Below are 15293 nucleotides of genomic sequence, written 5' to 3'. Positions count from 1 at the left end.
AGAGTGGTAGAGTAAATTGCTTAGGTAAGATAGAATGGGGGAAAAATAGAGAGGGAAAGATATAGATTAAGTTTGGAGGTTTGAAAGAAGGAATGATGAGATATCTGATAGTGTCATTTTCTGGAGACAGTTGGAATCGTGGGAGAGACCACTTGAAGATAAAGAGACAGTAAAGAAGTAGAATTAAAGGCTCGATGAGTTGCATGAGTGAGAGGGTGATGACTCCTGGTTTGGGGGTGTAGGCAGTTTAGTGGATGGTAGTGTTGAGGTTAATAAAACAGAGAACTGATCAGCAGATTTGGGAGGAAAAATGAGTTAAAAAGAGTTCAGCTTTATTCACAATGAGTCAATCAATGACAGTGACTATTGTCTATGAACCTTGGGATCCGTAGCACCCACGGTAAAGATAAACCTTCTCCCTTGCAGGCCTTGCAGATTACAATGTGGTTACCTCTCCATAAACCCGTTGTAAGTTGAAAGTATCGTAAGTCAAAATGCATTTTATATACCTAACCCACCAGCTTAGTTTACCTACCTAACATCACAGCTTAGCCTAGCCTACCTTAAACGTGCTCAGAACAGTTACGTTAGCCTACAGTTGGGCAAAATCACATTACACAAAGCCTAATTTATAATAAAGTCTTGAATATCTCATGTAATTTATTGAATACCATAGTGGAAGTGAAAACCAGAATGGTTGTATGGGTAGAATGATTATGAGTGTCTCTGACTGGCAGCTGAGGCTCATTGCCCCTGCCCGCAGTACCAGAGAGTATTACCCCATATTGTTAGCCCAGGAAAAGATCAAAATTCAAAATCTGATTTCTACTGAATGTGTACTGCTTTCATACTGTGGTGAAGTCGAAAAATCTTTAGTGGAACCAGTTAGCTGGGGACCTTCTGTATGGAACAGTGCTGCAGCAGCATTCTCCTTTGCTAGAGACACTAGCTTCCATTCTTAGAGGACAGTGTGGAATATAAGAAAAGGGTTTTCAGAACAAACATTTAGTGGAGGATTTATTTGACCTATGAACTTTTCTTTTTTAAACCATGAAAACATCCCTTTGACTCCATGGTGGATACCAAGCTATGTATATACTTTACTATGAGTTCTTCATGAAAAATGGTGATCAGAAATTCTCATCTGAAAGGAACATTGAGGTTGTTTAGGAGAAAGGTTTTTTACAATAACTAAAGAGAAAATTGAAAGGAAAAGATTTTAAAAGAAGGGAAAAGAGGGAAAGAGGGGAAAGGGAGGCCAAACAACAACTCGGAGAAGTAATGATTCTGAGGAGGGAATAATAGAAGATATAACAGGATGAGTGATTTGGAGGGTGGAGGACAAAAACTGGGAAAATATGGAGAGAGGGATTGAGAAGTGGAGAAACTTTTGAGATTGGAAATTGAGGACGGTAACAACGGAGCAAATAGGAAGAAGCAAGAATGAGGTCTGGAGATGAAAAGATCTTCGGGTTGAGGTAGTGGGTGGAGAGAATGGGGTGATGGCAGAGGGTGGAGAGGCAGCGGCGGGTGTTTGTGGGAGAGGGACAGAAGCAATCTGGGCGGAGCAGGTGGCAGAGGCAGCCGCGGAGGAGGCCTGGTCCTTCCAGGTCTCCGCCACAATAGTGGCAACTGGAGTGGATGGACATCCACGCCCAGAGGATGCGCCCTGGCAGTGCGGGAAGACCTTAGGAAAACCAAGTAGTGACGGTAACCAGGACTGGGCTGGCCAGGCCCGGGAAACCCATGAAGAGGACTGACAGCGGGTCCTGTTGCCGTCGCCGCTGCGACTGCGGCTGCTGCCGCCGCGCGTCCCGCCGGGCGCACCGCGCGCCTTACTGGTCCAGGGACGCGGCGCGGACCCCGCAGTCCTCGCGGCCGTCTCCCGGCCGGGGACGACGGCATCCCGAGCCGGCCGGGAGCTGGGCAGCAGCCGCCGAGGAGGAAGAGGCAGCCGCGGCAGCCGCACCCTGCATGAGGTGAGAGCATCGCGGGAGCCGGGGAAGGATGCAGGCTGCGCCGGGAGTGGCGGCGCCCAGTGGAGAACCGCTTTGGGGTCTGAGACTCAGAGGCTGGAGACCTGGGCGCCTGGGAGAGAGCGGCGCAGGGTGACATCAGCTTGGAGAAGGTTGGAGGGCAAGGCTGAGGGCACGGGGGCAAGGGGGCTGGTGTGGCGGGGGCGGGAGAGGGAGAGACGGTGGGGAGTTACCTAGAAATACAGGTGTGGCGCTGGAATGTACCGGACTAAAGCTTAGGAAGCCCGTCTCTATCCCAAGGTTTTTGCTTAACGTGTAGTCAACCAGTTGGGTGGTGGAGATAAGATTGAAGGCCATGCCGGCTGGGTCGAGTCAAAGGAGAGGTGAACACATGATTCAGAAGGCCATGCCAAGGGATGAAGCTCTAGGGATGATTAAAAGATAAAGGACCAGGGAATGTGCGTGGGTATACAGTTGAAAGAGTACCCACTGCCTTATCTTATCCACCCCCCACCCCAGTCTTAGATACTGACAGCAGGGTGGGGGTTGGTGATGGTTCTTCCTTCCATCTCGTCTCCTGCAGAGCTGGATCCCAGCCTGCTGGCTGGATGATGCCGCGCAGGACGAGCTCCACTTAAACCCAATCACTAACGTTGCTCTGGTTGAGAAGACCGTATAAATTAGGCCCAGATTTCCTTCATGTAGCAGCAGCAGGATGAAAATCTGCAATACACACGATTTTTTTTTTAAGAAGAGACATTGTGCTGCTGACGTTTTTTGAAATAAACATTTCCTTGTCACAGCGTCTTTAGCTTATTGTTTTCTGGGAAGCTGGAACTCATAAATCAAACTATAAGGCAATAGTGGTTTCAGTATCTAAGCTGCCATTAACTAACTGGGATCTGAAAAAAGTTCTTTATTTCTCTAGGCCTGTTTCCTATGCATAAAATCAGAGTTTGGCTCTTTTGAGTGTTAATTACAGAACTAAATATTAATGAAATCTGTATTTTGTGTTCAGGACTATGTTTTATTTGTGAACTAGGAAACAGTTTATTCACAGACACTTAATTGTATTTATTCATCACACTGCCCACTGTTTATTTGAGAAAACTGAGTCAGACTATCAGTTAACAGTGCTTAAAGGAATCACATTTCTATTAAGAAAGCCATGATAAAGTACTGCTTTTAAGAAGGAATGAAGCAAGTAGTATTCATTCTCTGATTTTTTTATACAGTGGAATTTTAGCCCAAACATTATTACTTTTTAAAATCATGTGTATCTATGGTGTGTTGAATATTTTTCACATTACTTAGGAAATTTTTTAAAGCCTGAAACAAAAAAAATTAATCTGAATATATATTTATAATTTAAGGTCTTCTTAGCTACTTTATGTACACTAGGGTGAACCCTTTTCATCAAAAGAAGCATTACCATTGCAAAATTTTAAATGAATCACGACTCATCCTAGAGATGTGATTTCTTTGTTTTCAGTAACAAAAAATTTGTAGGTTTAGAATTAGGTTCTCTATAAATTGTGGCTTTGTTGTTAAAATAGATGGCATGCTTTCGTTATTTCCTTAATAGTCATTCATCTAACAAATCTCTGCATTCATCTTAGTTGATGTGATAACGAGCCTTGAAATGTTTTTAAACATTTCAGGAAAACCCAAATGAAGAGTGTCAGAAACTTCACTGAGGTTGGTGCTACTCTGATCCTCATTTAAAAATCAGTTCTCCAGGAATGTGCAACATATTTTTTCAAACATACCTGTCTTAGCTATAGTATTAAAGGTTTATGAATATTAGAGGCTTGTGCTTGGGAAGAACTGTCTGTGGTATCCAATTTTCAGCTCCCAATCAACTAAAAAAAATGGAAGAAGACAATTCTGCACATTATCCAGATTCATTTTAATTCAGTGTTTTTTATTGAGCAGTGATGGTGGAAGCCAGTACAAAACTGGATGCAAAACTACCCTCAAGTAGTTGAGAATCTATAGTTCTAACCTACACTCACCTAACTATAGTACGGAGTAAGTGCTATAACAGAAATGTGAACTGTGGAAATGAAATATAAATAAATACAAGCTGACTCACTGTGTTCCAAGAGGTCATACAAGGTGGCATTGTCCTGGAAGAATGTGCTTTAGCTTGTTGAGTCTGTTTCTCAGCCTGATTATTAAACAAATCCACAAGACTACTATATAAATGCAGAATGGCCAATTATTAATTCACAATGAGGATTCTAACATCTTAGGGAACTAGACTCTCTTTTTTTATTTCAGTGAGTTCTCTTGGCATGCTTGCCACATTTGGAAGCCAAACTATAACCAAAATGTTGTTTGTGAAATTTGAACTTAGAACAAGGAGAATTAATCAGTGAATTCTAATTTTTTTTTAAAATGATAATAGCTTCAAACACAGTATCAAAGATACAAAAGGTTCTTTCTTCCCTGGATGGTGAGTGTCATCAATGATCAACGTCTCTTCTCCTGTACGCCTTCTTTTTCTCTCTGACATGCTGATATTTTCAGGTAATAGTCTATTTGGCTTGAGAATCTTTATGTCTGTTTCAAATGTCTGCATATCTCTTCTCTGAACCAGTTTGTATTCATTGTGAAGTTTAAATTCCAAGTGGCAGGCTTACTTTCCTTAGGTAAAATTCATGATGGGGGTGAGGAAGTGGGGTTGGGAGACCTTGTTATATAGCGCCTGCATGCTGGTAATATGAACCACGTGGTTAATGGCCACTGGATATAGTGCTAAGAGGCAGAGGATCAGAGAGGGCTTCACACACACAGAAGATGAACTTTTTCTGGCCTAACAAGATAACAAAGCCAGAGTTGGGTGGGAAGTAAATTTTAGCAGAGATACATAAGCAAATGTACGGCCCTGGGAAAATGCTGTAGTGAAATGAGACCCATGCTGTGATGGAACTTTTCTACGAGGACTTAATTCAAAGATGATCCTCTTTCAAGTATTCAACTATTTAAAAAGAGGAGTTAAGTGAATTGCCATCTGATGGCAATGTGCCTCAGTGTGTACTTTTGAAGCCTAGCAGACTATACATTCTAGGTGGATAGCTTGGCAGGCAACTGTTGGGAGTGGAGCGGGGGATGATGTCAGAGAAGTATCAGTAAATTTCTGTGGGATGAGGGTGTAGCTCAGAGGTAGAGCACATGTTTAGCATGCAAGAAGTCCTGGATCCAATCCCCAGTACCTCCATTTAAAAACAAGAACGATCAATGAATTTCTAACATCAAACTTCAACCATTATGTCTCCTTAGCCATCTCTCTTTGTTTATTTTATTTTTACTGCTACATTGAGATATAATTGACATACAGTAAATTGGGCAAATTTGAAATACACTATTTGAAAAGTTTCACTATATGTATGCATCTTTGAAATCATCACATGTCCGTCATCCTAAAAAATTTCCTTCTGGTCTTTTATAATCCCTCCCTTCTGTCTCTTCCTGCCCCACTAACACACAAGCAACCACTGATCTTTTTGGCATTATGTGATAGTTTGCATTTTCTAGAATTTTATATGAATGGGATGATACAGCATGTACTCTTTGTTTTTGCCTGGCTCCTTTCACCCAACATGGTTATTTTAAGCTTTATCCGTGCTGTTGTAGGTATCCATAGTACATTTTGTTTCATTGATGAGTAGTATTCCACTGTATGGGTATGCCACAGTTTGTTTATTAATTCACCAGCTGTTGAGTCATTTCTAGAGTTATGGCTACTACAAATAAAGCTACTATGAACATTCATGTACAAGTCTTTGTGTGTGCACATGCTTTCATTTCTCTTGGGTAAACAGTTGGCATATGTTTAACTGTTTAAGAAATTGCCAAACTCTTTGTCAAAGGGATTGTACCTTTGACACTCCCAATAGAGATGTATGAAGGTCCCCATTTCTGAACATCCTTACCAACATTTGTTAGTCTGTCTTTTTTTTATTATTATTATAGCCATTCTAGTGGATGTGAAATGGACTATGATTTTGATTTGCGTTTCCCATTTGACTACTGATGTTGAACATCTTTTCATAGGCTTTATTATCATCTGTATATTTTTGGTGAAGTGTCTTGAAATTTTTTGCCCATCTTTTATGGAGTTGTTTGTTTTTTTAATTGTTAAATCTGGAAATTATTTATATATTTTAAATATAAGTCTTTATTATATATGTACTTTGTAAATATTTTCTCCCGATCTATAGCTTGTCTTTTCAAAAGTTTTTTTTCAGTTTTTCTAAAGTTAAGTCCAAACTATCAAATTTCTCTTTTAAGGATTTTGCTTTTAATGTTATAGCTAAGAAACCATTACTTATCCTAAGGTTACAAAACTATTCTCCTATGTTTTCTTCTAGAAGTTTCATGTTTTATATTTAGGTCTATGGTCCATTTTGAAATAACTTCTGTATATAATACAAGGTATTGATCAAGATTCATTTTTTCCCCATATAGTGTTGTTCCAACACTGTTGATAAATTTATCCCTTCTCCATTTAATTACCTTGGCACTTTTATTGAAATCATTTGTCCATATGTATGTGAATCTATGTCTGAATTCCCTATTCTGTTCCATTAATCTATTCATCTATCTTTAGACCAATACCATACTGTCTTGATTACTATGTTTTTATGTCTTGAAATAATGTAGTTCAAATCTTCCAGTTTTGTTCTTCTTATTCAAAATTGTTTGGGCTATTCTAGGTTCTTTGCATAACCATACACATTTTAGAATCCACTTGTCAATACAGACAAAAAGCCTCCTGGGAATTTGAATGGGATTGTATTGAGTCTATATATTAATTTGGAGAGAATTGATATTTTAACAATATTGAGTCTTATGATCCATAAACATGGTATGTCTCTTCATTTATTTAGGTCAGTGGTTCCCAACTAGAGGCAATTGTATCTCACAAAGTATATTTGACAGTATCTAGACACATATCTAATGATCAAAACTCATGGCAAAGGTGATAATGGCATCTAGTAGATAGAGGTCAGGAATACTGGTTGATATCCTACAATACGTAAGATGTCACAGTTCTGATAATGAAGGATGGTCCAAACCAAAACATCAATAGTGACTGAGGTTGAGAAACCTTCATTTAGTTCTTCTTTAATTTCTCTCAGTAGTGTTTTACGTTTTTGGTATACAGCCTTTATACATCTTATGAGACAGTTATCCTTAAATTCTTCATGTTTTTAATTCTATTATAAATGATGTCTTTAAATTTTTAATTTCCAATTGTTCATTGCTAGTTCATATTTACTTCTGTATATTAGTCTTATGTCCTGTAGCTTTGCTAAATTCACTATTTAGTTCTAGTAGTTTTTTGTAGATTGCACAGAATTTTTTATGTGATAATTATGTCACCCACACAAAGAGAGGGAGAGAGAGAGAGAGTTTTACTTCTTTCTTTCCAATCTCTATCTATATCTTTTATTTCATTTATTTATTCAGCCTTATTGCACTGGCAAGCACCTCTTGTACAAAGTTAAATTGAAATAGTAAAAGCAAATATCTTTGTCTTGTTTCTGATCTTAAGAGGAAGACATTCAGTCTTTTACTATTAAGTATAGTAATAGGTTTTTCATATGTGCTTTTCATCAGGTTGAGGAAGTTCCCTTCCATTCCTAATTTTCTGAGCATTTTCATTAGGAATAGATGTTTGATTTTACATCTAATGAGATTCATATATAATTTTTCTTTTTTATTCTATTAATATGGTAAATTACATTAATTGATTTAAGAATGATAAAATCACCATTGAGTTCCTGAAGTAAATCCCACTGAGGCATGATATATTATCCTTTCTATATTGTTGGATTAGAGCTGCTAAAATTCTGTTAAGAATTTTTGCATCTGTGTTCAAGGGGGATATTGGTTTGTGTTTTTCACTTGTAATATCTTTGTCTGGATTTGGTATAAGGATAATGTTTGCCTCATAAGATGAAGTATTGGGAAGTATTCCTTCCTCTCTGATATTTTTGGGGAGAGTTTGTGTAGAATTGGCATTATTTCTTCCTTAAATGTGTGACAGAATTCTAAGGAAAATTATTAGCATAATGTCTTTAAGTTTCAACCATGTTGTAGTATGTGTCAGAATTCTGTTCTTTTTTTAACAGCTAAATAATATACCATTATATATATATTATATATATAATCACATTCTGTTTATCCATTCATTCTTTGATGGACATTTGGGTTGTTTCCACCTTTTGGCTATTGTGAATCTGCTATAAACACTGGCGTACAAATACCTGTTTGAGCCTCTGTTTTCAGTTTTTTGAGTATTTACCCAGAAGTGGAATTGCTGAATTACGTGATAATTCTATGTGGAACTTCCATACTATTTTCTGCACCATTTTTCATTCCCACCACTAGTGCACAATGGTTCTGATTTCTCCACATCTTCAGCAACACTTGTTATTTTCAACTTTTAAAAAATAATAATAGCCACCCTAATGGGTGTAAAGTAGAATCCCATTTGGGGTAATTCAGTGTAGTTTTCATCTCAGATAATTGTCTTTTTCATCCCTAGAAGTTTGACTTGTGTCTTTTTAAAAAAATAACTTCCATATATTTTATTTAACTTGATCAGTCTTTATTCTACCTTCCTGAATATATGGAATGTTATAAAAATTGTTTTAATTCTAAAACTCATGTCAATTCCTAGTTGGTTTTTAGTGATTGATTTTTCTCTTCATTTTGAGTAGTGTTTTCCTGCTTCTCTGTATACCTGACGATATGTGATCAGATGCCACATATCAGGCACTTTGTTGGGTGCTAGATAATTTTGTATTTTTGTAAATATTCTTGAGCTTTATTCTAGGACATAGTTAAGTTGCTTGGAAGAAATCTGACCCATTTGGGTCTTCTTTTTAAGGTTTGCTAGGTAGACCCAAGAAGCATCTCATAACTTTCCCCACTACTGGGCTGATGCCTTTGAGTACTCTAGCCAATGTCCCATGAATTGTGAATTTTTTTCTACTTCATTTGTTGGGGAAACAAACTATTTTCAATCTTGTGTGAGCCAAGAGGATTGTCCGTCTGATTCTCTCATGTGGTTTTTGCCCCAGCCATAGTTTCCTCACACAAACGTGCTAATCGGTACACAGCTGAATACTCAAGGGGGCCCCTCTGCAGATCTCTGGAATTTTCTCTTTTCTGATACTCTGCTCTGTGAACTGTTGCTACCTTGATCTTCCCAAATTCCTAGCTTTATCTCAACGTAGGGAGATAACTGAGCTCTGCCTTGATTCCCTCTCTTACCACTGCCAACTATAAACTCTCTCTAAGGAGTAAATGAGGCCAGTTGTGTTTCTCTTTTCTCTGGGATCACAATCTGTGTTGCCTAATACCCAGGGTCTGAAAATCTTTGTTTCATATATTTTGTCCAGGTTTTTAGTTATTTCTAACAGGGTGAGTGGTAGTAAATATGCTGTTTGGAAGTAAAAGTGTCTTTCTAGCTATCTTTTAAATTGTATTTTTCAACCCTGGCTACACATTTAAATTACTTGGGGAGATTAAAAAAAGAAAAACTGGTGTACAGACCCCGCTCCAACCAATTAAACCAGACTGTTGTGACTGAGACCCTCCTCTCATGTCCGAAAGCACTCATGTACGGTAAGGTTAGAGAACCACTGAATGAAAGAACTATTGCATTCAAAAACAATTCTGAGAAACTTTTGTATTCCGTCACTCAAACCAAGGCTTAAAGGTGGTTGTGCTTTTGTTTTTGTTTTTGTTTTTGATAAGCGGTGTGGAGCTCTAGAAGGTTTTTAAGCAGGGTACTGACTTAGATCTTTGTTTTAGAACCATAAATGTGACCACTGTGTGGGATATGGGGTGAAGTAGGTTGAGTAAAGAGACAGCATAATTAAAAAGCTGTTATGAGTGGTTCGAGGTCTGAAGTGATAAGGGCCTGAACTTAGGCAGTGGTGGTAGGAATGAGGAAGAAGGCATAGATTTGAGAATTTCTGAGGTAGGATTGATGGGACTTGTTGTTCAGTGAAGTGTGGGGAATGAAGAAGAGGGAGGAAACAAGAGCTACTCTTAAATTTCTAGGTCAACTATGCATGATTGCTCATGTCATTAACAAGAGATAATATGGTAAGAGAAGTATCAGGGAAATGAATCACTTCTGTGTGGGATATTCAAAAGATGTGTCTTGAAGAACTGTCTCCTGACCTCTAAATTCTCCTGATGCTTAAGAGAGAGAAAACATTTAAGAGCCTATCTTTTGAGTGTGTTGTATGGTTTTGAACAGATGTTCAAAAGACGTATTTCTCTGCTTTTATTTGGCTTAAGTTAATCTTAAGATCTATTTGCATTTCTTAGGCACACATCAGTTTATATTACAGTAAAGCAGATGTCTTGTAGATGACATGATACCAGGCCAGGGATTATTGCAAACATGTTCTTTCCTTCTTTCTTTCTTCCTTCCTTTCTTTCTTCCTTCCTTTCTTTCTTCCTTCCTTCTTTCTTTCTTCTTCCTTCCTTCCTTCCTTCCTTCCTTCCTTCCTTCCTTCCTTCCTTCCTTTCTTTCTTTCTTTCTTTCTTTCTTTCTTTCTTTCTTCTTTCTTCTCTCTTTCTCTCTTTCTTCTTTCTTTCTCTTTCTCTCTCTCTCTTCCTTCCTTCCTTCCTTCCTTTCCTGTGGAGGCGTTTATTCATTCCTCCTTTTTTTTAACAATAACCCTACATTTCCTTTGAAGAATTACCTTTTCCACCATTGTTTTATTTAAGTCCTGATGAGACAGTCTATTAAGGTATCCTGCCATCTCCTAGATAAATGAGAGTAATGAGACCCACACTGGGACAACTCAACTCTCCACAGGAACATCACATCTTCATGGAGCAACACAAGAGTGGGAGAGATGATTGGGACCAGTTAGCTTCTTCTTGCTACCTGGGTCCTCATTGCTTCCCCTACTTATGCCCTTTCTGAACCTGTTTTGTTTGTTTGTTTGTTTGTTTTTTTTTTGAGTCTTCCACTGTTCCTTTGATTCGTCTCCCCTGCCAGTAGCCTCTTTTTAGAAACTTAATTTAGCCAAAGTTGGTTCATTCTTCTTTTCAAAAAGTAGGTATGCAATGCCAGGCATAATTCTAGGTGCTAGAATAGAATAAAGAACAAGCTTATCTGAAAAAGGCTCTACCCTCACAAGCTTAAGTTTAATGAAGCTGTAGTAGGACTAGAGACAGACATAAAACAAGCAAATAAATATACAAATAAGGTGATATCTGACAATAATAAAGTTTGTAAAGAAAATAAAATAGAATCATTGGTTAGAGAGGGACTGAGGAAGATGATGGGAGGACTACAATTGTAAAACCCCTAAGGTAGGAGTTAGCTGGGTGTGTTTGAGCAACACAAAGAAGACCAGGGCACTGGACCAGGCTAAACAAAGGGAGAATGGCAAGAGGTCAGGGGGACAGGGCAGGCTGGGCTAGGTCACATGAGACCTTGTAGGCCATAGTAAGAAGTTGATTTTATTCTAAGGACATTGGAAAGCCAAAGAGGTTTGAAGCAGGAGCATGATGTGATCTGGAAAATGTTTTGAAATATCACTCTGCTATTGTAGAACAGACTTTAGGAGTAGAAAAGTGAAAGAGTGTTTCCAAGAGTGGAAGTAGGGAGGCTGCTTTGAAGACTATTCCAGGAAGTAATCCAGATGTAAGATAATGGTGATTTAATCATAGTGGCAGCAGTGGGGCTGGTAGGAAGTGAACAGATTCGAAATATGTTTTGGAGGTAAAGCCAACAGGATCACTGGTGTATTGGATGAACACAGGCCTTTTAAGAAAGAATAAATTAAATCCAAAATTACTCTGAAAAATAAAGTCTTTAAGTGGGAACAAATTTTAAGTGCACTTTTTTTTTTTAAAGAGCATAATTTTTCCCCATAGCCTCAGGAATTAGTTCAGGAATGGGCACTGACTCAAGTTAGGATAGGATTCTTCCGAAGCCTCCTGAAAGATGCAACCTTTCTTCTAACGGATGTAAACCTGAAGGAGGATGTGGGCCCAGGCTTGTGGGCAGATAACTTGCTACCTTGCAGACGCTGGAAATAAAACCAGCACAGAAAATAAATGAGAGAAGGAAAGAGACAACACCATTGTTGGAGTCTCTCTATTAAGCTGAACTTGAAACCTCTGGTTGAGGTTTTTTTTTTTTTGCTTAACCCTAGTTGAAGTTTTATCCCCACTCAGTACCCAGGTGGTGGGTGTTAGGTGAGGGGACAGAGAGATGGAGGTGACTCCCGTGGAGGAGACCCTGGCTAAAATAAAAAATACCTTCACAGAGTGTTGCATATTTTGACCAGATGGTGGTAGTGTTCATGGAGGGAACGTAGCAGGCAAGGGGACATTTGCCTCAGGCCACTCCAACGGCTCTTCAAGCTCCTTGTTCTCTGTCTTACGTGCCAGAGCAGCCTCATAAGTATAGGGATTTGTACTAGATCTCACAGGCGTTCCAAACAGAATTCTGTGATTTAGATTTTGGATCCCTGACGTCCATGGCAGCAGCATTATCATTGTGATCATTATTACATGTATAATTTGCATTATTAATAATATTTATTGAGTACTTGCTACACGCCAGGCCATATCTTAAGCAATGTATAAGCATAATCTCATTTAATCCTCACTACAATTCTGTGGGAAAGATGCTATCATTACACCTGCTTTTATAGAAAGAGTAAATAAATAATTTGGCAAGATCACACAGTTATGAAGTGGTAGAAGTGGTGCTTAAGTGGCAGGTGCTAAATTTTTGTTTCATGTGCATTAATAATTTTTGTCTATCTCATATGCTTTAAAATTTTTTTCCTTTCAATGACCCTAGATTTGCTTTGCCTTAAAACAACAACAAAAAAACAAAAAGCCTTTGATAGAGCTTTGTCAAAAAATGGTCTGGTCTCAAAATTAGCATAACAAGTGTGAAATGTCATCTATTTGAAAATAATAAACTGCATTATTAAAAATCTGACCTTGAGAGGGTTTGCTTTCAGTTCACATGGCAAAACGCCTGAAGGTCAACGCAGAGAAATAAATGACCTGTTTAAAACAAAAGGAAGTGTACCTAGACATGACTGAGAACCTGTCAAAAAAGCTCCATATTCAGGTTAATAAAATTGGGTGAATTGCACATTTCAAAAGAGAATCTGGGACACTGTTCACATAACAAAGACTTAAAGCAAACTGGGCTCACTGCCCAGAACAACAGGCACGTGCGTTCCCATAATGGGGGGCTTTTGTCCGCTGTGTGTGTGCTCATGCGCGCTTACATTTGACCATACAACACTTGCTCAGAGAAAGTGGAATCAATAAAAGAAATGTTAACATGAACAAGTGACCTCAGTGTACAAACAGAAACAATACCATATTTTAGCATCCTTTTTGTCTCCACAATATTCCAGTCTCTAAATTGTGCCTCATTGCTGTATAAATCTTGACTTTGGAGTCTCCACAACTAATATTGCAACTAAAATGTACAGCTTTATCGTAATCTCAACAAGAAGGGTTTTCATGAATTTCACATATCTCCTAAAAGAAAAAAAGAATGTTCTTGGTAGTAATTAAAGGCACATTCTAAAGAGAGAATGCTAGGCGCAGTATATTCTACAGAATGGTCTTACAAAACTACTCTTATCATTCCCTTCATTTTCACCAAAAAATCTAGTTTCCAGTTGTGCAGCCTTAAATAAGTTCTCTGAAATCTTTGTCCTTCTTTACTGTAAAAAGAATAGTAGCTTTTTTGTGAATGGAGGGCTAGGTCCCTAACTCTACAGCACGAACTTGGATTGAGGGAAGGTTCAGGAGTCTATGTATCAGTTATCTATTGCTACACAGCTAATTACCCCAAAATTTAGGGGCTATGATGGTTAATTTTATGTGTCAACTTGACTGGATAACAGGGTGCCTAGACATTTGGCTAAACATTATTTCTGGCTGAGCCTGTGAGGCTATTTCCAGATGAAATTAGTATTTGAAATCAGTAGACTGACTATAACTAATTGCCCTCCACAATGTGGGTGGGCACCATGCAATCCACTGAGAACCTAAATAGAACAAAAAGATGGAGGAAGGCAGAATTTGCTCTCTCTCTGCCTGACTGCTGAGCTAAGATATCAGTCTTTGGACCTCAGACTGGGAGTTATACCATGGGCCCTCAGGATCTCAAAACCACATCATCGAATTTCTTGGGTTTCCAGCTTCCAGGCAGCAGCCTCCATGATCACATGAGCCAATCTCTTATAATAAATCTCTTTCCAATACTAAGACTGTGATTACCAAGGATCACTGGGGGACCTCTTAGAGACTTCCTCCTACAGTCTGCATCCATTACCTGAACTCCTGGGAATCAGAGGAACAACAGGATTTATTCCTTCCCTTCTTTCCTTCTGCAGTGAGGCTAGTACAGGTCAAGTACAAAAAGCAGGGAGGAGTATAACCAGAGCTGAGGCCAAAGACTATGCCAAGCTATGTATGTCATGTTCAAGATTTCCAACTGCATCCTCAGAAAAATAACAACCTCAGACTCTGCTTGCCCAGTCAGCTCTCCAAGCATCCCTAGAAGATATTTCTGTCAATGACTGGCTCTGGCTGTCTTCCTGGATGCCTTAAGGGTTGACGAGATCAATTTCTGGACAATGTAACTCATTTGCAGCAAAAAAAAAAAAAAAAAAAAAGGTGCACTGGTTGGGAAGCTCTGCCTTAGATGACCTATTGGGAGACCACCTTGTACATGTGGTTTACAGTGATGGTCCCTAAGTCATACTCGTTAGTAACATTTACTCAAGAAAGATCCTAGTTGGTGTATCCTTTGTCTCTCATATGCACTACAGTGCAACAGTGCTTGCCACCAAATTGGAGTGTGTTTCTAATATAAATTATATTATTTGTTGTTGTTACATCATTTCACTCTTAAAGTAATAATTAAAATTTAAATTATTTAAAGGATTAATAGAAGTTGAACATGTAAATCACACAAGGAGATTTGCACTCCATATTATTATCTAGAATACTTACGTGTATTTGAGAGTGAATATTCAGATATTAACAAAAACCTAAATGGCATACTTTATTTGAATTACTGACATGTTATGCTGTTGAGATATTACGGTAACCCACAGGAGCACAAGTTCAGGGATGTGAGAAACAATATGAAGTCAGCATTCAATTGTTGGGTTTGCCGAAGCCAAAGCCAAATAGCAGATTTAGGCTCACTGGCGATGCCAAATTTTGGTGCATTTCTAAATTTTATCCTCTCTTTTCACTCTTCTAGTTTGACGGGCTAGT

General features: G+C 38.6%; 1 protein-coding gene across 7 annotated transcripts in view; it reads left to right on the top strand.

Moving 5' to 3' along the window:
* Positions 1-1731: 1731 nt before the first annotated feature.
* Positions 1732-15293, top strand: part of PDE4DIP (phosphodiesterase 4D interacting protein) — a 195017-nt gene continuing 181455 nt past the window's right edge. For all 7 annotated transcript variants that reach the window (XM_032486898.1, XM_032486907.1, XM_032486897.1 and 4 more), the window contains exon 1: positions 1732-1979. In XM_032486898.1, the coding sequence (XP_032342789.1) occupies positions 1747-1979 (233 nt within the window). In that variant the 5' untranslated portion in view covers positions 1732-1746. The remainder of the gene's footprint in view (positions 1980-15293) is intronic.

Source organism: Camelus ferus, chromosome 9, assembly GCF_009834535.1.
Source record: "Camelus ferus isolate YT-003-E chromosome 9, BCGSAC_Cfer_1.0, whole genome shotgun sequence".
Classification (NCBI taxonomy): domain Eukaryota; kingdom Metazoa; phylum Chordata; class Mammalia; order Artiodactyla; family Camelidae; genus Camelus; species Camelus ferus.
This window is presented reverse-complemented; position numbering and strand designations above follow the sequence as displayed.